The sequence below is a fragment of the Blennius ocellaris genome, assembly GCF_963422515.1.
Source record: "Blennius ocellaris genome assembly, contig: SCAFFOLD_89, whole genome shotgun sequence".
NCBI lineage: Eukaryota > Metazoa > Chordata > Actinopteri > Blenniiformes > Blenniidae > Blennius > Blennius ocellaris.
In genome coordinates, this window is record NW_027661830.1 from 74,676 (window position 1) to 97,545 (window position 22,870).

Sequence of the window (22,870 nt, forward strand, 5' to 3'; positions counted from 1 at the left end):
TTGTTCTGTGGAAATAATTCCAATCCATCCGGGATTAAAATTTCTAAAGATATTTGCAGTGATTATTGTGACTGGGATGGGAAAACGTTCTGCTTTCTTCAGGAAAAGCTCATTCCTGACCATGTTTTGATCAGGAAATGTCCCAACTGACCGACCTGTGCGCACCTGTCATTTCCGCATTCCACTTCTCCGTATGAGCGACATGTGTCTCCAGAAAAATAAAGAAAAATAACCGAGTTTTAGAGTTAAACCTCTTCAGGTCACCCCTTAATATATTTGTAGACACATTTTTTAAAGGGGAACAACGACGTTGTTTTTTAAAAAATGCGTGGTCGGCCGTGACGTCAGAGTCACGTGACGGTGGAGCGAGCAGGAGGGGCAATTCAGGGTATTGTAAACAACATGGCGATCCGCGGACTGGCCCTGATAGAACACTGAGCACACAGCGCTTAACACTGCCCCTTTTTTTGGGGGGGGGAAAACAAAGCATAAACCCGCTCCAGAACGCGCAGAAAGCCCCCCTCCCCACTCCCAGACCACACCGAACCGGACCGAGGGGCTGTCAGGACGGACTTCTGGACCGACAAACGGTAGATAAATGTTATCGATAAGGTGGTTAGCATCGCGGGCTAGCAGATAAGAAACTCCTCATGAATGATGTTTCTGATTAAATTACCTCTGTTTGCAAGAAGACAGTTTGTGTTGAAGTCACAGTACACAAGCTTCGAGATTAAAGTCAAGGTGCAGCTTCTGGAGGAGTGTTTTATTTTTCTTTTAATGTTGTTTAACAACGTTGTGGCTGCATCACAATGTTTTGCCAGGTGTGTGATTGTTTTTCTTTTTTATTTGCAGTTTTTGTTTTCTAATTTAAACATGTTTTTTTCATATTAACATTATTTTCATGATGAGCAAACATGCAGTGCAGAGGGCAGGAAATGCACGTTTATTATTTAATTATGTCTGAAGGTTTTAACCTTGTTTAATATCATACCACTAGTGCAGGAGAGGCATACACACAGGGCATCCTGCCAGTTACATATATATATATATATATATGTATATATATATATTATACACACACCTCTAGATACGCATAGAAATACACATCTATCTAATTCAGGGGTCTGCAACATTTATCACCAAAAGGGACATTTCTGTGAGATTCCAACCAAATCAAATGTATCTGGTCGTCCCATAAAACGTGCAACACAGCTTTAAAGAACAGTAGTTTTGAAACGTGTACAAAAACTGGATCTTGCATTGCGTTTGTGACAGTTCAGTTACAATTAAGGATGGTATACATTTTCATCACATTTACGTTTCATCCTTTTTTCCCCAGCATTTTTCAGGCATTTTTTTTTTTTTTACATTTTAGAGTAAAATAGAATAGAAATATTATGTTAATCCCCAAGGGAAATTTCTTTAAGCCTTGTTCCACACAGAATAGAGATGCAAATAAAGTTGAATATCAAATAAGATGGATTAAAATATTAAATAAGTGATGTTAAATATGAACATAGACACTAATGCAAGTACAGAAAAAAATACATTAACCCAAACTCTATTTGCAGGGCGGCAGTATAGAGTCTTGTCACAAGGTGGAAGGACATTTGAGCAATTTTAATAATTTTTGTCTTTTTATTTTTAAACCTTTCTTCCCTTTTAGAATTTTTAGTCATTTTAAGCATTTTTTTCTCCCTATTTTTTTTCTATTGGGCCTTTTTTTAAAAGCCCTTTTTCTTCCAATAGATAAAAGTCATTTAGAAAATGACTCTGAGATAAATGAGATAAAACGTTATTGCGGTGTGATTTAATGAAGCTTTTAGGGAGCCACTACTAAAGAGCCACAGGTTGAGAAAGAAGAAGTCAAACTTATCTCATTCTACTCCTTCTCCCTATATTCAATAATCACGAGTATTATGTAAAAAAAAGAACATTTATATCTATAATGATGAAGAATAGTACCAGCAGAATAGATGTGCAGTGCTAAAACTTGTGTCATGTGTTAATTAATACTGTGATGTGAGTCTGAGCGGCTCTCTCATCACTGATCTGTCTCCTGATCATTTCTTCTTGCATTTCGCCTCCAGTGATAAAACAATAAACTATTAACACGCCATATTTGAAATTTTCACCCGTAAACTTTCACACTGTGCTCTAAAATTTCACCAGGGACTATTACTCAAGTGTGTGCACATGTAAAAACTATTCTGTCTCAACTGTCCCCCGTCCTGCCAAGGCCCTCGTCAGTCTATGGGCTCTCAGTCCAGTTCTGGGATGTCTGGAGGTCGGGGATCTTCCAGTGGCAACCCAGCTGAGCAGCCTGAAGCAGCAGAACCCAACCAGAACAGCAGCAGCAGCAGCAGCAGCAGGAGCCGCAGGACGGCCGACAGGCAGCAGGGAGACAGACAGTCTGCTTCAGAGGACGTCGACTTGGCTGAAGTGCTGGCGTATCTACTGAGGAGGTGAAACGTCACTGGAGCTCTTCATCAGTCAACAGGCGCAGTCAGGGGTCGAAACGGGCGTCAACCCTGAGGGCTCCAATCCAGCCAGACCACAAAGAAAATTGGGAAAAAAATCCAAGAAAACATTGATTTATTTACTTTATTTTGATCATATTTCATCAAACCACCACACTGAGACCCGAGCTGGGATTCCAGTGAAGCTGCCATGAAAGCTCGTGACCTCGTTGTTATCAACCAAGGCTCAAACTGGCAGGGTTTGTTCAAACATCATTGTTTCTCAATGTTGAGATTGTATTTATATTTACTGGATTTGAAAAATATATCCGTTTCCATGACTTGTGTTCTGCGCCACAAGAAAAATAAAGTTTAAATTGAAATGTGTTATGGCATTAACACCCAGTGTTTAGGAATAGTGGCGAGAGAACAACCAGCAGTTTACAGACGAGGCTGATCACTTGTGTCATTTTATGGGAAAAGCATTTAAAGCATATCAACAAATGTTTCTTTTTTTGGTTCCTCTTTGATGAAATGATCTTTTTGTGTGTTATACATAGATAATTTAACTTGAGCACTCGTCATGTTCTTGATAAATCAATGCCAAATGACTATCTACTAAAAATGGTGTATTCACCAAACAATGAGGAAAAATTGATGCTGCTTCTTGCAAATCTAGAAGATTAATCACAATTCAGTATTACTGCAGACTGCGACCTACTTCTCTTCTGATCCTGAGCTAAGGAATACATTACTACCTTTCTGAACTCTTGTTTCTACATGAGATTGCACAATGCGTGATGGTAAGGAGTTGGATGTTTCCCCAGCAGCTTGAGCCTACATCAGTGACTAAAGATTAACGACTGGACTCTGTTGTGTTGTTTTTTTCTGCAGTTAGAAAGGCTGGGGAGCTTGTAAATATCCCTCTGTTACGGTTTCCACTTGAAATGTAGCTGGATAATTAATAGATTAATAATAAAAAAAAAAAAATCAGTTTTCTTGTAACGGCATGGCACTGGCTGACTGAGGCATGTTGTGTGTGCGAATGTTCGCGCGCGTGTGTGCGTGTGTGCGTGTGTGTGCAGGGGCCAGGTCCGGCTGGTCCACGGCAGCGGCGCCACCGGCCTGCAGCTGGTCCAGTCCTACTCCGACTCTGATGAAGACAGCGACGGAGCCTGGGAGGGACGGCTGGGAGACCGCTACAACCCACCAGGTGAAACACACACACACACACACACACACACACACACACACACACACACACACACACACACACACACACACACACACCGTTAGATGTAGAACGAAACATCAGGCCCGAGGGCCAAAACCAGCTTGCAAGAGGCTCCAAACCACCAAGCAAATTGTACAACTTTCAAAGAAAACATTGTTTTTTTAAAAATAAAAACATGTTTCTTTAAGAGTAGCAGACACCAGTTTGTATAAACACCCATAATGCAACAGCTATCGGAGAAGTTTTTTTTTTTCACATTTCACTGTATTTTGCGTCATTGTAGTAATTTTTTGGGACTTGACTATTGACAAAACTCGACAAGATTAAATGGCAAAAGGTCAAAGGCCAAAACAAAACACTTGACAAACACATGAATGAATCGACTAAAATGACTAAAACATGTATAAAACTGTTAAAAATACAGTAAAGAAACTTCTATTTATAACTTTATGAGTCGTGTCACTTCATTTTATAGTTTCTTCATGTTTTGTGGCTCCGGATTAATTTTATTTGTTGGATCGTGGCAAAAAAGGCTCTTATGTTCATGAAGTTTTCAGGCGCCTGATGTAAACTCATAATTTTCAATCACTTTTTAAATTCAAATAATGATAATTATGCACTTTTTTATGACTTTATGACAATATTTGATTTGATTTCTCTCTGTTCGAAGCGCTCTAGAAATGACTCTTATTTGGTGCTGTATAAATAAAGTTGGATTGAAATGAATTAAAAGCTGCTTAATTACTCAAAAAACACACGTACGTTTCACAGTTTGCATTAAAGTATTGGAGAAATAATAACTTTATTCCAATTATGTGATTGCAGGAAGTCGGTTGAACAAACACAACAAGTTGTCTTTTACTAACACTCGTTTGTTTCTTCAAACAATGTTTGTGTAGTGGACACGCAGCCCGACACAAACGAAGTGGACCGCAGTGAGATCCGGACTCAGATCCTGCTGGCCACGGCCTCCTCCTCCTCCTCCTCCTCCTCCTCCTCCTCCTCCTCCTCCTCCAGCGTGAAGGCCCGTCACAGCTTCACCCACATGCTGGCTGAGGTCCGACCACACCAAAAACACAAACGCACCAGTAGTGAGTGAACAAAGGCTAGTTTTGGGTTGGACTGGCAGTGATCTGTGGGCGTGTCTCGTTCCGATGCAGAGGGAACAAGGCAGGTGTCGGGGCTCCAGCTTCTCCCACGGCGAGTGCAGTCGCATCCGCACACAGTGAGTGTCCTTTAACTGCTCCTGGACACACAATGACCAGAACGTACGTGGAGGCATTGATCCGTGTGGCGTTCTGCAGCTTCCTGCCAAACTACGTGTCCCACAAGGACGCGTACCAGCAGAAGGCCTTCTGCGGAGTGTACAGCGAGGACGGCAACATGTTCCTCTCCGCCTGCCAAGGTAAATATCAGCAAACCCAACAGGAGAACTCTGGGGAGACAATCGGAGCCCACCGTGAGTCCTGATGCATAAAACTACACCAACCGTCCGAACGCCTCGTCCACTCCTGCAGCGCTGGAAGCACAATGTGCTGCCAGCGTAGAGAGGCTTCAGTGGACTGGTGCGTTTACCCCGTTGCCATGGAGACAGAATCTCGGCATATTCAAAAAGTTGTGTTTTCCCCCATTTCAGTGGACATGGACTTGGACCTTTTTGAAAAAGTTCCGTTTTCCACGGGCACTGAGTTAGACCGTTTTTAAAAAGTTGTATTTTTCCTCCTTTAGACAGAGACCGAGTTCGACCATTTTCAAAAAATTATATTTTCCACATTTCCATGGAAATGAAGTAGGAACATTTTTTAAAAAGTTGTGTTTTCCCCATTTCAATGGAATTGGACTGTTTTCAAAAAGTTGTTTTTTTTCCACAGAGATCATTTGAGCTGTTTCAAAAAGTGGCCTTTTCCACAGAGACTGGGTCAGACTTTTTTTTTAAGTTCCATTTCCACGGAGACACAGTAGGAGCATTTTCAAAAAGGTCTGTTTTTCTCTCCGAGACATAGTTTGAGCTGTTTCAAAAAGTTACATTATCCCAGATCCCACAGTGGAGTGGGCCAGTTTTCAAAAAGTTGTGTTTTATCCCCTGTTTCAGTGGAGATGGAATTAGACCAATTTTTAAAAAGTTGCATTTTCTCCATTTCTGCAGAGATGCAGTAGGATCATTTTGAAAAAGTGCCATTTTCCACAGTGTTTTTTTGAAAAGCAGCATTTTATCCATTTCCACGTAGATGGAGTTGGACCGTTTTCAAATATTTCCGTTTTCCATTGGCACTAAGTTCGACCGTTTTCAAAAAGTTATATTTTCCACATTTCCGTGGAAACGAAGTATAAACATTTTCAAAAAGTTGTGTTTTCCCTATTTCAATGGAATTGGACCATTTTCAAAAAGTTTTTTTTTTTCCACAGAGACAAAATTTGAGCTGTTTCAAAAAGGTGCATTTTCCACAGAGACTGGGTCAGACTTTTTTTTTTAAGTTCCATTTCCATGGAGACACAGTAGGAGCATTTTCAAAAAGGTCTGTTTTTCTCTCCGAGACATAGTTTGAGCTGTTTCAAAAAGTTACATTATCCCAGATCCCACAGTGGAGTGGGCCAGTTTTCAAAAAGTTGTTTTCCCCTTGTTTCAGTGGAGATGGAATTTTCAAGAAGTTGCATTTTCCACAGAGAAAAAGTTTGAGCCGTTCCAAAAGGTTGCAGTTTCGGAGTGGGACAGTTTTCAGAAAGTTGTGTTTTTAGTGCCAAGCACCGTTGTCACATAAACGGACGCCCAGAATGCTACGGAAGTTTAGCATTTTCACTTGAAGACGTTTGAAAGCGACCTTTAGCACATCTTGTCTCCACACAGAGAGTAATGGAGTAATTTCACGGCATCGATGATTCACAACATGAGAGACAATATGACCTCAGTTTAAATCTCTGTGGGATGTTTTCAAATGAATGTTGTTGTTTTTTTTTGTCTGTCGCCGCGCTGCAGATCAGAACATCCGTCTGTACGACACCACCCGGGGCCGTTTCCACCTGCGGCGCACCGTGAAGGCCCGAGACGTGGGCTGGAGCGTGCTGGACGTCTGCTTCACGCCGGACACTCAACACCTGCTCTACTCCAGCTGGTCTGACTACAGTAAGACTCCACCACAACACGTACTGTAATTATGGCTTTTAAAGATGCAGGGCATTCGCTCTGCAGACACTTGCTGCTTTGGGATGAGAAGATATTAGACAATTACAAAGATTACATGTTTAATTCATTGAATAATAATGTCTGCAAAAATGTGATTTAAAAATTTTGGGGGGGGGGGGGGAAATGCATTTTTTTGTAAATGAACTGCTGAGTTTCTGCCCCCATTATTGGATATTTTGTCGAGTTTGTAAAAAACAGAGCATACTACTTATACTATGTACTGTTCTACACTATCATACATACTGTTCCTCCAAATGTTTGTATGTATAAACATATAGACATGCAAACAATCACATTGTATCTGAGTACATCTCTTTTACCTATCTGCACTGTGTGTATATCAATCCTGGCAGTTCACTCTGTTTTGAGAGGATTTTTCTTTTTACTGGATTGTTTTCTTTTTTTAAATTTGTGCATATTCTATTTTTTGTGCTCTTTTTTTGCTCTTGTTTAGATATTTACATATGTTTACATATTTTAATTCCTTAATTTTATAAGTTCTGCACCTTTTTACCTTGAGCTGTTGTAAGTTTGTGTTTCCCCCTGGGGAGGAATAAAGCTCTATTCTATTTCCTAATCAGGGTTAAAAAGAACAATGCATTCCCTTAAAACATCATGTCTTATAGTATTTATATATCACAATTTCTTCTTTGTTCAGTTTATTATTGCTTCTCTATATAGTGCAGATCCAGAGTGCATCCTAAAAATGATAATACAGAAAAAACCTTAATGTCTTTCAGGATCTTTACTTAAGATTAATAAACTGAACTATTTCAAGTCTTTTTTGTTACATTAGTTTTAAGGTCATATAAATCAAAATTCAGCATTTCAAAATATTAGAATAAATCAGCTGTTTTGATTTTTCCAATGAACATGTTTAAAGTCTTCGTGTCGATGTATAACTGACCAAATGTAGCAGCCAACAATGTTGTAATTTTAACCATTTTAAATGTAATACAGCCAATAGTGTAAGAATTGTTAAGATTTTGAACATAAAAAACATTTTATTGTAATAAACTCAATAATTTAACAATTTTGACAATTTTGTCAGGCCAATAAGGTATTAATTTTAAGAATTTTAAATGTAATAAAACCGACAATATAATAATTAGAATTGTATACATAATAAATCCAATAATGTATTAATTTTAAGAATTTTAAATGTAATAAAACCGACAATTAGATTTGACTTTATTGTCATTGTACAGGTACAGGTACAACGAAATTACATTCACAATATGAATTTTATACATAATAAAGCCAATAATGTATTAATTTTAAGAATTTTAAATGTAATGCAGCCAATAATATAATAATGTTAAGAATTGTAAATGTAATAAAGCCAATAATATATTAACTTTAAGGATTTTAAATGTAATAATGCCAATAATATAAGAATTTTAAGAATTTTAAACATAATAAAGCCAATAATATAATTTAATTTAGAATATAATAAAGCCAATTATGATTCATTTTAAGAATTTTCAATGTAATAAAGCCAATAATATATTGTCTTTAAGGATTTTAAACGTACTTAACGTAACATAATAATTGTGGCCATTATAATGGTCATTTAATAGTTGTAGCCATTTGAAATGTAATGTGATCATTTTGAGCATTGTGTTTATTGGAGAGGTTTCTTAGAGCTGGATAAAAGTGGCTTAGCAGACTCTATACATGTGATTTCCTCTTGCTGAGTGTGGATAAAGGATTTGATTCCTCTTGACCAGGCCAAAGCAGAGTTCTTCTGCTCTAATAAATGAGAGGCTATGAGTGTAATAACTGCCCCACGGTGCACTTTGTTATTAGTATTTCTCCTCCTGCACACTGACAAGCCACGTGACGACGCTAAAACGCTGAGGATTCACAAAGTGTCTGGAGTCCAGAGCGACTAAAGTAAACTGCTGATTCACTTCCCTCTGCTTCAAGTGGTGAGCGAGGGACTGATTCCAGTCTCGCCGGAGTCGCTTGGCCATGTTTTCTAAAACGAGGCACAGCTTCTTAAAATATGTCCGCACTTCATAGCTCTGATAGTGGCTCGGTTTCTACGGCCGGCCTGAGTCCAGTGCAGGTTTGCGGATGAGTTGCAGATGGTCCGGTCTGGTTTTGAGAGACGGATGTGCTCAGCAAAACACACTCCGACTGCTTGTATTGTTTGAATGTTTGAAACACCGAAATAAAAGGAGACAAAAAGGAGAAACTCCCTTTTTAACAGAACCCGGCAGAACCAGACTCACTCTGGGCGATCCCACCGTGAAAGTTCCCATAATACTATTAGTATCTACAAGATATATGCTGAAGACCACTAAAATATTGATTTCTATTGGCTTTTCCCTACATGAGCTTGAAGAAAGTTCCTTTGGCAGTATGGACATCAGTCTGAACAAGACACAAATGTATTAACCCGCCTGTGTAAAGAGGCGGTTGTCATTTTGCTTTGACAATAAAGGATTAGGTTGCATCTCCTCCCGTCACCGTTTAGTGCTCTACGCAATTCGATCATTTACTCAGGCATCCTTCTGTCTTCTCTACCGTTACCAGCTGTTGCTGGACGGATTCCAGAGCCTTGAAGCTGTCTGTAGCGCTTTTCCAGGAGCTCCTACTGAGCCTCACTCGCCTCGACTCGGCCTCACTCGCTTTCCATTACAGTACAGATTGGTCACGGTGTGGGCGGAGTCATCGGAGTTTTCCCGCCGTGCACAACTGAGCACCCCCGATGCAGAGTGAACCTGCTTTGGATATATCTTTATATACTTATTAATAATATTACCAAATATGGATTGGTACACTGTCCGGTGTTGCGGAGTGTTACTGGTGCTCCAGTTAACTGGTGACTTCACGATACTTTAATAGAAATGTGGATAAACGGCGTTTTCCAGGGCAGCTATGGATTTCAGTCGGGTTTTTAACATCTGCTGTGAAAAGGAGACGCTGGAGGAAGCGGGTCACCAGTTAACAGGGAAACCAGTTAATCCAAAACGCTGCGGTTCGGAGACTTCCTGATACTTCGCAGCGAGTCGCTCCATCGACCTCCTGAATCCTCTGGTCGACCACCTGACGAAAACACCTGCACATTGTTGCTGATCCGCGGGTTGATTTCTGAGTGTCTATCTCAGTCGGTGAGCGTTTCTTTTGTGATCGGGGTTTTAAAAAAATGGCAGGCGAATGACACACCTTCTGACTCATCTGTGTCGCGACGCACCGGAGGAAGCATTGTTCTGATCGTCTCTACTGAGCATGTGCAGGACGACTACTGACTGCTAGCTTGGTGTGCATGTGCAGTCTAGAAAGTTGTGTTGTTGGCCGTTCCCACGGTGACGGGAGTTGGAGTGTTTTCAAAAAGTTGTGTTTTCAGCCTTCCAAGAACCGTTGCAGACTGTCGTTTTCACTCGAAAACATTGTTGTCAACATTGTTGTGCCTCGCTGTAGTTTGCTCCAGAAGGGTGCATTCAAATGTTGAGATTCTAGTCACATATACTGTGCGTCACAGAACAATGAAACATTAAATTTGAAATCTAAAGGTAATTATGGCACTATTTAACCGTCCCGTCCCACTTGAGATGAAGCCAGGCTGACGGAGGACGTGTTGGACGTGGTTTCATTCATCTCTTCTCTTCGTGTCTCTGCAGTTCATCTGTGCAGTATAGATGGAGACGGTGAAAACCACACCGCCCTGGACCTCAAGTGAGTGTTTCCCTTCTGACATGACAGAGCAGGTCCTCCATCACGTCCTTCCATTACCACCTGGATAAATGATGCTGTCGCCGCGCGTCACCCCGACATCCATCCTCCCGCTCCTCACCCTCCCCCCAGCTCCCCACCTTCTCTCCCACTCCCCACCCTCCCTCCCGCTCCCCACCCTCCCTCCAGCTCCCCACCCTCCCTCCCGCTCCCCACCCTCCCCCCAGCTCCCCACCCTCCCCCCAGCTCCCCACCCTCCCCCCAGCTCCCCACCCTCTCTCCCGCTCCCCACCCTCCCCTTTGTTACACCCAGAGATCATTAATCCCAGCAAAGTGCTGCTATTTACACCCTGAGCTCTCCTTCCAGAGAGGTTGTCATCTTCATAAAGCTGCTTTCTCTTTGCCATGCTGCATTCTCACTCCTGTGTGTGTGTGTGTGTGTGTGTGTGTGTGTGTGTGTGTGTGTGTGTGTGTGTGTGTGTGTGTGTGTGTGTGTGTGTGTGTGTGTGTGTGTGTGTGTGTGTGTGTGTGTGTGTGTGTGTGTGTGTGTGTGTGTGTGTGTGTGTGTGTGTGTGTGTGTGTGTGTGTGTGTGTGTGTGTAGTCCAGATGAGAGGAGGTTCTGTGTGTTCTCGCTGGCTGCGTCCACAGATGGCAAAGAGATCCTGGGAGGGTGAGTACAATTTGCTTTCCTGTTCTCCAGGCAGTGACTGACAGAGATTGAAGGCTCTTCTTTTTCTTCCATTTAAAAAAAAATTTTTTTTTTTTACAAGTGCTAATTTGTGCAACTCTTTCATTTGTTCTGTGTAGAAGTTAAACTCACATCCAGCAGAGATTTCAACAGTGAAAGTGTCTCCTCTTTCTCTACCGCAGAGCGAACGACGGCTGCCTCTACGTTTTTGATTTGGAGCAGAATAAACGAACACTGAAGGTTAGTGCGACTTTTCTCTTCTTCCTGCATCACGTCTGCTTTTTTTTCTTTCTTTTTTTTTTCTTGGTCAAGGTGAGCCCAGATCAAAGTGTGTCGGTTTAGGTAAAAGTGTTCCGCCGTCCTGCTGTTTAATGCAGTCAGGCTCCGCCCCGTGGCGGTTAACCCTCCCCCGTCCTCCTCCTCCTACATCTGCCCTCTGCCTGAGCATCAGTGGTTGACCTCGACCATCTGCTGCAGCACTTCTGGATGTCGGCTCCTCTCTTTCCTCCGTCGTCCCAAATTCTGGGATTCACCCCTCCTCTTCCTGAAAACCGGCCCTTGTCTTGATTTTGACGTGAGCGTTGTCGTCAGCCAAATTCCGTCTCGCTTGACCCTCCTGTATGGAAGTAAAACTGTGCCATCAGATTCTGAATTCCAATTTCTAACTCTGAATTTTTTTTACCATCGAAATCAGACTTTGAATTTTAAAAGCTGGCGAATTTCAAGTACGTAATTTTTTTTTGCTTCTGAATTTTTTTTCAACATCTAAAAATATTCAATGTGTCTAAAAAATTCAGCTGCAAAAAAAATTCAGCCGCAAAAACAAATTAAGCTGCGAAAAAAGATTCAGCTGCAAAACAGCCATCAGGACGATGCAATCGATACCTGTCTCATTCACCCAACATCCAGTCAAGGGAAGCTTGATTGGATGTTTCAAACAGGAGACAATGGAACTATTTTCTGCATGTCAAACATTGCATACAGTAAATATCATTTCTTTGAAAACATTTTCACACATCATTAAAAGTTCGCCACATGTTGTTTCATAACTTCTGGTGATTTGCAATGTGTGGTTTAATGTCTCATGCAGAATTTACACACATAAATGGCAAATACTCAGCGAAGCGCCGTCACTCCCGCTGGCCGCCACGGCTGATTGGCCCAGTGTTGCACCGGTCACGTGACCAACAAAGCTTCCCTTGATTGGATGTTGGGTGAATGAGACAGGTATCGATTGCATCGTCCTGATGGCACAGATATTCTGGCTGTTTTGCAGCACAATTTTTTTTTTGCAGCTGAATTTTTCGCAGCTGAATTTGTTTTTGCGGCTGAATTTTTAGACACATTGAATTTTTACACACTGAATATTTTTAGATGTTGAAAAAATAATCAGAAGCAAAAAAAGATACGTACTTGAAATTCCACAGCCTTTAAAATTCAAAGTCTGATTTCGATGGTAAAAAAAAATTCAGGGTTAGAAATTGGAATTCAGAATCTGATGGCACAGTTTTACTTCCGTACTCCTGCATTCTTGGCAGATTTCACCTTTACACTTTCCATCTTCACTGCTTGACTCAACAACTATTGGGTTGTTTAAAACCAGTAAACCAGAAGATGTAGCAAACCTTGTAAGTAATGAACATAATGCACACATTGCTGCTGTTTTGCTGTTATTTGGATTATTAGATAATCAGATTAGGGCTGCAACTAATGATTCGTTTGCTAATTGATTAATCTGTAGATTATACAAGATTATTCAATTAAAAATTTTGTTTAGCCTTTTTAGCAGTTATTAAAAACACATTTTCATGAAGACAAACACTAGAATTGTTCATTTTACAGCTTTTTGTTTAAATTATTTATGTAAATTAGCTATAAAAAAAATAGACCTGATGAGCTTAATGCTTAATAAGCAATAACTGGTCACAAATATAAAGTGGTGTGTTGACCTTTTCTCAGGTTGCAGGTCACATGACTTAAAGTATTTAGTGTGAAGTTGCTCTTAGTCTTTGAGGACTTGGGCCAGCTACAGTAGAACACATTTTTATTAATCAACTATTTTAATAATTATTTTAATAATTATCAGTGATAATAGATGCGCTGCCTTGCCCAATAAAGACGTCATCTTTGGGCCGCTGGTGGCTTTGATGACGCATTCGCCGTGGCGTTGTCTGCGATGTCACAATGTTCCGCCCAGTGTTGCAGTAATTGTTCAGTGAGCTCTTGTCTTGACGGCGGGGGAGGCGGACCACCGCCCAAAGCCTCCAGCTCTTCCCAGAAGTTGTCCATGGGGTTCAGGTTCAGGTTCAGGCCTGGTGGGACCTGATGAATCCTGCTGTTGTGGTCTTGGAATAATCCAGTGTCGTCAGGGAGGAACAACACTCTATTGATGGGGAAGCCTGAACAAGCAGTGTGTTGAGCTGAGCTCACCCTCGGCTCCAGATCACAGCTCTGCTCTCGACATGCTTGCAGCTTGGCGCTAGGCATGATGGGAGCCTGTCCTCTCCCCCCTGGTGCTCCAGAGTTTCATCTTTACGCTCCCTAGCAAACTGAAGCCTTTCATTTCCACCATTCTCTTGACTGATTCGTGGTTTTCTCTGGGCTCCACAGCTGTTCAGTCCCAGTCCCAAAGGAGCATTTCCCTTTGCATTGTGGAAATGCTCCTGCTGTCACGGTTACAATGACGGTACAAGAGTCCACACAGGAAGGAGGAAATATTCAGGAACCACTTTTAGTTGTTGATGGAAGGAAATTCCTCATCACTCATAAAAACAGGTATTTCCAGCATTAGATTTTGGTGGAACATCCGCGGGTTGGTTGACATCGTACTGAAGCTCCAGAACATTCCCGAGGCATTGTGAACACAAGATCCCATTTGTTCCCTCCATCTCCCAACATCTCCATTCTCACTGGAAAAACAATCAACCATCAGTTTCTCAACAGTTTACACTTTCTCCTGGCTTCAAGACTCTTCCTTCGAGAAAGTTTTTTTTTTTTTTCTTTTTACCCCGAGTCGGTCAAATGTTGATGTATATTTTCACTGGAGCGACGCCATCTTTGATATCCCAGAAACCCTTGCAGCAGGTTTCTAAAGACGACGTCAGGTAGTGAAACATAAACACAGTTTGTTTTGATCGATTTGGGAAACAGAGTTGGAAATGAGTGAAGGTGGTCTTGTTTGCTTGTTTTCATGTGCTGGTTTGTTCTCTGGGCAGAAGTGAGACTTTTCATGGGAAGTAGATTTTAAATAGGCATTCTGCTAGAGTAACTTTAAACATTGTTTTCCTGCGATTTCATTTAAAAAGAAACAGTGATGTTAGTTAGTTCTTTACCCAGCATTAGCAGGTTCTACAATCTCCTGAGATGTTTTTTCTGAATGCCAGTAATTTGACCCCAGCATCTCTTTTGTGACTGCGGGGCGTGTCTTTCTACATGGTTGTTTAAGAAATGAGGAATTGGGGTGGAAGAACTTGCTGCCAGCTAAAATATAAGCACCAAAGCAGTAATTATCCAATTGGAGGCTTTTACCTATTAGTTAAATCCAGGTGACGACTTTTCTTTTTGGTCAGGTAGTTTATATTTGTATTGAGCAGAGTTGACCCAAACTTCATCGCTCGTCGTACTATGTTTTTATTTTTGGCTCATTAGAAGTGTAATCTGATTCCTTTCATTATTAAAAGGCCGTATGCGTCCTGTGGAGCTGTGAATCTTAGGGCGTCCTCAGGTCTCCTACGTCCTCCACCCGGTGACCCCTGTTGACTCACTTCATGGTTTTTCCATTGATCCTGGAGTTATTAGTGGGATTGTTTGCCAAAATAAATTCAGTTCACCCGTTCAGTTGCCCGAAAGGAATCCTGTCTGGAAAGTCATTATGTGAAGTGTGGCTGTTTGTGAGGCGTACGACCACAAGGTTGTAATTCGAGTTCGTTTCATACACAAGTTTTCCATGTGCACAGACATGCCCGAGCACACAAAGAAACATTTATATTCCACTGTCTTCCTCTCTGTTTAACAAAGGAAATCCGACAATCTCTCACACTTCTTCCCCGACTCGTCCCAAAAAAGAAAAAAACCCTGTATTTGTTCTGTCTGCTTCAGATTGATGCCCACGAGGACGATGTGAACGCGGTGGCGTTCGCTGACAGCTCGTCCCAGCTGCTCTTCTCTGGCAGCGACGACGCGCTGTGCAAGGTGTGGGACAGACGGACGCTGCGGGAAGACAGACCGCAGCCTGTGGGACAGCTGGCCGGCCACCGAGACGGCATCACCTTCATCCACAGCAAGGTGGGTGGGGGGGGGGTCCACTCACCCATCTGTCCTCATATACAGGAGATACTGTATATGTTTCATTGCCACTTATTGGTTAAACCCTCTGGTTTGTGTTGTTTGGTCTGGTTTCTCTGTTCAGGGTGACGCCCGCTATCTGATCAGCAACTCGAAGGACCAGTCCATCAAGCTCTGGGACGTCAGGAAGTTCTCACCCAAAGAAGGGTTGGCGGCCTCCCGCCTGGCCGTCACCCAACAAAACTGGGATTACCGCTGGCAGCAGGTTCCCCAGAGAGGTGAGGGTGAGGGGGAGGGGGAGGGGGGCTGATGGTGAAGGAGGAGGCAGGGGAGGGGAGGAGGCCTCGTGTACACGCCAGTGTTTTCAGTGAAAACGCATCGATTTTGTCTTTTTGTTTCAGAAAAGCTTCACTTTTGACACGACAGCTTTTTGAAAACAATGTTCGCTTGCACAGAAATGGAAGAAACGCTGAAAACGATATCGTGGGCATGTCAGGCTATGAGGTGGAGCTGTTGGTTGTTTTTGTAATGAAACCACACACATGCAGCAGAGAACGATTACGCTGTCAACCAGGGGTCTCCAGCTCCCGTCCTCCAGCCCCTGGCCTGCATGCTTTAGTCTCTCCCTGCTTCAGCACACCTGAATCGAATGATGACGTCATCAAAAAGCCCAATAACGAGCCCCTCATTGCAATCAGGTGTGTTGAACTGGGAGGAGCTAAACCCTGCAGGAGGACCAGGGTTGGAGATCCCTGCTGCAAACATTAACGGGAGAACACAGACATTCTAGTGGACGGATGACCAAATTGGATTATTACAGTGACTGTCAAAATAAAATACAGAATCTCAGGAGAATATGGACTGGGAGTCATGACATTCTGAAGGAAACTTTGTTCTGATGGTCTCTACTGAGCATGTGCAGAAGAAGTATTTACTACGGCCGTGGTGTACATGCAGCATTTCCATCATTTACACGAGTGTTTTGGAAATATGGTTTTCCCCTGTTACCAGGGAGCCAGACTGAGTTTTTTCTCACAGTTGTGTGTTTTCAAAAAGTTGCAGTTTCCCCCCCGTTACCATGGATATGAAGAATTTTTTACCCCGTTGCCACAGTGATGAGGCGGAGCTGTGTTTTCACTCCGAGCCCCGTAGTGGTTGAAACAGATCCCCAAAACACAAAAAAAGTTTCCAGTTTTCACTTGAAAACATCGTAAACGGGGCCTCAGGGGCGAAGATTTGTAGAGGAGGCGATAAAAGATGAAACATCATGATTGTTGATTTGACCACATTTGTGCGTCACCACGATGTGTATTCCCCGTCCTCACAGCCTTAAAGAGGCACAAGCTGACAGGCGACACCTCAGTGATGACGTACCGGGGTCACGGCGTGCTGCACACCCTCATCCGCTGCCGCTTCTCCCCCGAGTTCAGCACCGGACAGAGATTCATCTACTCCGGCTGCTCCACCGGGAAAATCGTCGGTAAGTCTCTCTCTCTGTGTGTGTGTGTGTGTGTGTGTGTGTGTGTGTGTGTGTGTGTGTGTGTGTGTGTGTGTGTGTGTGTGTGTGTGTGTGTGTGTGTGTGTGTGTGTGTGTGTGTGTGTGTGTGTGTGTGTGTGTGTGTGTGTGTGTGTGTGTGTGTGTGTGTGTGTGTGTGTGTGCGTGCGTGCGTGCGTGCGTGCGTGCGTGCGCGCGAAGAAGCTGAGTCTTCAGAAACTAAACGGCGCCATGGGTTTGTCCAGTCTACGATGTCCTGACGGGCACGGTGGTGTCCAGACTGACCGGTCACGACGCCTGCGTGAGGGACGTCAGCTGGCACCCGTATGAGGACAACATCATCAGCAGCTCGGTGAGACGGACACTAGTTTCAATCAGGTGGAGGCAAAGGCCAACAAAGGATATCTGCCGTTTTCATTTTCTGCCAGATAAAAGAACAAGCGACAAGATAGTTTTGTACAATGTTTAATCCGTCAACAGGAGGTGAACAGTCTTACTGCTTGTTTCAGTGACTTCAGCAAAACCATTAAAGTCCCAGTGAAATCTAAAACACTACTTTGCAAAAAACGATAGTTGGGCTACTACTTCTAAGGTTCCTCCGACTCTGCCCCACCACTGTTGTCGCATAACAAAGTTATCGAATTTTGAATCTCCAGCCGAGGAAGTCGGGGGAATCCTTCTTCGTGGGCGTGACATCACGAGTTGTGCAGATCTCCATCTGTTGTGTTTATATCGGCTTGTTTCCTCTTAAATATCCAAGTTTTAACAGTGTTTTGAAGTTATAGTGGGCGTTTTATGAGCCTTGATGAAAGATTGAGCCTGGAAGAGACCAGAGAGGAGAAAAGGAGCACAGGTGGCGGGAGCCGCTAGCCGCTAGCGGCTATGATCCACGAAGCTGGGTCGTTGTTCCAAAAGTCCGGAGCCTCAAAGCCTCAAAGGTGAAAACTGGCGGCTGCTGAGGCGAGGAGACGAGGACGAATGGAGGACGAAGCGTCTTCTGCTTCCTCAAACATGTTCCAGACGGGGTCACCGATGGCAGAACCACCTTCTGTGTCTTCTTCATCAATCACTGGGTTTGAAATGACCATGATGATGAAATATGGTTCAATTCAGCCTCTTCGTGGTCAAAACTCTGATCCTCCAGAATGTAAACACAACTTGGGCGTGTGCACAACTCGTGATGTCACTCTATTATTGTCAGAAGCTCCGCCCAGCAGAGGAAATACTGCTGTTTATCGGCTATTTTCTCGCAGATTGCCGTGTTTTAACATTTTACCCTTGGACCAGTTAGTATAAAAAATGTCCCTAGAAGCGACAGCCAGAGTGTTTTGGAGGTCGAATTTTAATTTCACTCGGACTTTAAGATGTCAGGTTCAATCAGGTGTGGACAAATGACAAGACGACTATGTTCCACTATCAAACAGGTGCAGGCAAAGGCCAACACTGAAACTAAATGGCTTTCTGCTTGTTTCATTCTTGTACAGCCAATACCAACATTTAGTAAAATAATACTTTGTCAAGTTCAATCAATGACAAGAAAGATCAGTGTTTGGTTTAGTTAAATCCACTGTAAATCAAGGAAAATATCTGTGGGCAAAGATCCTTTCTGCCCCTTTCAATTAGAAAAAGATCAACTAATGACAAAATTATTTTTGGACATTTTCACGGCAGTAGGCAAAGGCTACGATGCAAGGTAGCAAGGTTAGGCACTGGCAAAGGCTAGTTAAGGACAAGCGACTATAGCTATGCTGTCAGGTGCAGCCAGAGGGAAACAAAAGAAAAACAATCTTTCTGCTCATCTTAGTCATTTGTATTCAATACCATAAACCGGTAAGGTAACTATTTGTCAAGCAGGTGCTGGCAAAGGCCAAGAAATGACGAGGTAGCTTTGTGCAGCCTTTAATTCAGAGGAAGCAAGGCAAGTTTATTTATAGAGCACCATTCAAAGACAAGGCAATTCACAGTGCTTTACAAAGACATAATGAAGAAATTAAATAAATACAGAATAAAAGCTTTAGAAGAAATGAAAGAAATGCATTAAAGCAAATAATGAAGAAAAGTATAATCATTAAGGTAAGTGATTTATTAAAATAAGTTTAATAAAGTAAGTGGAATCAATTTTTTTTAATACAAAATCCTGTACAAATAAGAATGTTTTAAGTCCTGATTTAAAAGAAGTGTGTGTGTCAGCAGTCTTCAGGTGTTCAGGAGGTTTGTTCCCCAGGTGAGGAGGGAGGAACTAAAAGCTGCTTCACCTTGTTTCTTCTGACTGGAGGAACACTGAACCTCTTCCTGAGGACCTCAGAGGTCTGGAGGTTTATATTCTACAAGGAAATCTGAGATGTATTTAGGCCCCAGATCATTTAAAGGTTTATAGACTAGAAAGCAAGATTTTGAAGTCAATCCTTTGACACACAGGCAGCCAGTGGAGAGGGTGGAGCACGGGTGTAATGTGCTCCACCCTCTTTGTGGTGGTGAGGACTCTCGCTGCAGCATTCTGGATTAACTAAGGCCAACATGCAGGGGAGCGAAATGCGAGGGTTAATTAGACATTGGCAAAGGCCACCGGCTCGCTTCAGTGGATTGCAGGCCAAGGCCAACAAAAGGCAAGCTACTATGTGCCTGTTTCAATTAGAAAGCCAACATCATGCCGTCTCTTCCAGGGTCAGTCAGGTCCAAGGAAAGGCCAACAAATACAAGTTAGTTCCAGTTTTTAAAAGCCAGTCTGCAGATGGTTGTGGCGAAATGATCTTTTCTTGGTTAAAAACAAGTCTGAGTGTCTGAAAGGTTTGATTTCTCTCCAGTGGGACGGCGCGGTGCGAATGTGGGAGCACCGACAAACTCATCCTCTGGAGGAGGATAGGGAGCGAGAGAAGGACTGACGGCGGGAAGAAGCAGAAGAAGGCGTGGAGGAGAAGAGGACGTGACATCACAGACGGGGCGAGGCGGGCCTCACCGGAGAAAGGCAGTGATCCCGGGAGGACTCGAAGAGACTTTAATTCAATGCTGGATAGTCATGATTACACTTCTACCGTGGCTGTGTTGTTTGGGAAAATGGTCGCAGCCTTAATTAGTGCAGATTGATGCCTGGTGCGACGGCCGCCGCCGCCTGGTTTGTTTTCTTTATATTCACATCACAGTCTTGTGCAGAGCACTCAAACAGCACTGCACTCAACGAGCCGATAAAACCTAATGATAAGTTAGTTATTATATATATGAAGAGGTTGAAATGATGTTTGATGTGGCAGCAGCAGGAAGAGGGGAGGATTCTGATTTTGTATAAATGTATAGTATTTTAATGGGTTGTTCATTCAGGGAGTGCGTTTAGTTAGCCGCTGATTTGGCATCAGTTTTGATTCTGCTGTGTGTTCAGTTTTTGGAGCCAACACACTTCAAACTCCACACGTTAGAGCTGTTTTTATCTCCCAAGAACCCAGCGAGCATGGAACTCCTCCGAGCAGCCCGCCACCAAGTGATTAAAACCAGGACGTGTGTGTGTGGTGCGGTGGTGAAGCGGCGCGCGGACATGAGATGAGTAAACTGATGCTCATCTGTTTATGCAATTTTCAGGTGTTTATATCTAAGTCCACATTTCACTCTGTTGATTTACAGTAAATAAATCTTTTCTTTAAATGTATGAAGGACAAACAATTGTTATTGTTGGACGTTGTAAAGAAATGTTGACAGCAATGACACTGGTCAGAGGTGTCAGTAAAAAAGTGCCGTGATAACCTTTCGATTTAAAGTTTATCTTTGTTCTGTTAGAGTAAGTGCAGAAATTGGCAATATTTTTCCCCAAAACCAAACAATTATGAGAAAAAATGACTACAATCTCAACATGAAGCCTTGTAATGAAACATTCTGGTGTAAAATCCAATGGAAACTACAAAATATTTTGCCTATAGCTATTGCATTCTGCATATTTGTCTTAATCTGCATATTATAGCCTTATTCCAACATGGATTAAATTCATTTTTTCCCTATAAATTTTACACAAAATACAACACAATGATAACATTTGTTATTTTTTTTTAACAACGCTTGCAAATTTATTAAAAATTAATTGCAAAATCTAGTTTGGATAAAGGCTGTAACATAAGAAAATGTGGAAAAAGGAAATACTTCCTGGATGCATCGTCGTGTCTCTCATGTTCACCTCAGGCAGTCCTGCTCTTGGACTGGGATATCGAGAAGATTAGAAAATGACCACAGTGCAGAAATAAAACTTTGCACTCATGTCCTGGTCGTTACAGTGAACAACTGTAATCAACAACTGACAGATATTTAAAGTTAAAGTCATTCATTGTACTTTTTTTGTCCAAGAACATTGTATTCTGTATGTATACGTTTATTGCTTTTCCTCCATTAGAATATTGGATCAGAGGAGCGACATTCAGAATCTGCTGTGTCTGTGTGAGCTGGACTGGCTCCGCCCACACACACCCATCTATAGTAAGAGGAGGAAGTACTTCCTCTCCTGGTGCCATGTTCCAGAGCAGAGCTGCCTGATTGTGGGAGGAGTAAAAGGGAGGAGCCTACCTTGATTATGATTGGCTGAACCCCCGATGACAGTATATAGAGTTTGATTTCTGATTGGCTGGTTGGAGCAACACACTTTTAAAAAATAAACCAAGATGTTTGAGGCATCATTTCCAGGTATGGAGACACATATTACCGTTGAAAAACAATTTAAAGGTGAATGTTGTACAGCATGATCCCTTTGAATACATAAACTGGTGTGGGAGAATTTCTGTTTCCCACAAATTTACATTCTGCAAATTATTAGGCAAGTCATTTGGACCATATCATCATGTTTATGCTGATATTCCAACTCCAAGCTGAATTAACAGGCGTGATGATTGGATTCGTGCACATCAGGTATTGTGTGTTTTTGCAACGAGAGAGGGCGTGTCCTCAGGAGACCAACAGCAAACAGCATAATCACCAGGCTGATTGTTTTTTCTTTGAGCAAAATGGGTCAAAACAGGGATTACTCTGGGGAAAAAGAAAAAGTCTAATGCAGAATGCTTGAAATGGTAAAGCTTTTGGTTTGTGTTCACAGAGCTAAAAGTCAACAGGGTCTTACACACACACACATAAACAAACAAAAAATGCATTGAGAAAAAAAAATGCAAATGAACTGCCAGAGATTGATAGAAAAAATAAAACGTGAGGTTCTGAGGAACCCAATGTCCTCCATTGCTGGTATGTTCCAGAACTGTAAGCTACCTGGAGAAATCAACAGAAGAACCCAGAAGACAAGATGTCCAGAGCTCAAGGACATCGCAAATATAAAGAAGGATGAAGTCCCACCACCGTTGAACAAGGTCTGAAGGCTGAATATTTGGAGGCAGAATTCTTAAAGGTTTTCTGGACTGATACAACAAGAGTGACTCTTGACGAACCCGCTGATCAGTCTTGTGGCTGGACTTCCAGGTGGCCGAGGGGTTCTGTCAGGGGAATAAATAAGCAATCAAACTGACAATAGGCTGCACAAAAACTTTACCCTGTTCGTTTTACAACATCCATAACATTCATAGTTGGGATCTGGGTTTAGATTATTTAAAGTTGTTCATATTATTGCTTTGGTTACTTGGAGCCATTGCAAGTTTCCCTGAACGCTCCGATGAGTCTGCCCTTTAAATGTTGCTGCCACAAGGAATTGTGGGACAGCGTGACCTGGTCTCCTTTGGTAAAGGAAGCATCAGTGTTTCCTAGGCTAAAGGAGGCTCTAAAGAAAGCATTGAGCCTCCTTTCCTTAGCTTATTGAGAATTCAAATGTTCCTTATCATGGCCGCCATTTAAACACTTCCGGAGGAAAGGAAAAGAAGATAGGAAAGGAGATAG

At 42.4% G+C, this 22,870-nt stretch overlaps 1 protein-coding gene across 1 annotated transcript; it reads left to right on the plus strand.

The window, feature by feature from the left end:
* The first annotated feature begins 417 nt into the window (after positions 1-417).
* dcaf11 (ddb1 and cul4 associated factor 11) lies at positions 418-21,346 on the plus strand. Its single transcript, XM_080522309.1, has 15 exons — positions 418-590; positions 2,240-2,465; positions 3,545-3,672; positions 4,593-4,750; positions 4,854-4,918; positions 4,998-5,098; positions 6,668-6,814; positions 10,504-10,558; positions 11,158-11,226; positions 11,427-11,484; positions 15,343-15,528; positions 15,653-15,806; positions 16,856-17,008; positions 17,269-17,375; positions 19,828-21,346. The coding sequence occupies exons 2-15, from the start codon at positions 2,254-2,256 to the stop codon at positions 19,903-19,905; spliced, it is 1,671 nt and encodes a 556-aa protein (XP_080378435.1). The 5' UTR covers positions 418-590; positions 2,240-2,253; the 3' UTR covers positions 19,906-21,346.
* The last annotated feature ends 1,524 nt before the right edge of the window (positions 21,347-22,870 follow it).

What these genes read in the sequence shown, in the direction of transcription:
- dcaf11 (XM_080522309.1), top strand. Translation starts at nt 2,254, where the DNA reads ATGGGCTCTCAGTCCAGTTCTGGGATGTCTGGAGGTCGGGGATCTTCC. An exon ending in CTGGCGTATCTACTGAGGAG is followed by an intron (nt 2,466 to 3,544) that starts GTGAAACGTCAC and finishes GTGTGTGTGCAG; the next exon opens with GGGCCAGGTCCGGCTGGTCC. An exon ending in TGCAGTCGCATCCGCACACA is followed by an intron (nt 4,919 to 4,997) that starts GTGAGTGTCCTT and finishes GGCGTTCTGCAG; the next exon opens with CTTCCTGCCAAACTACGTGT.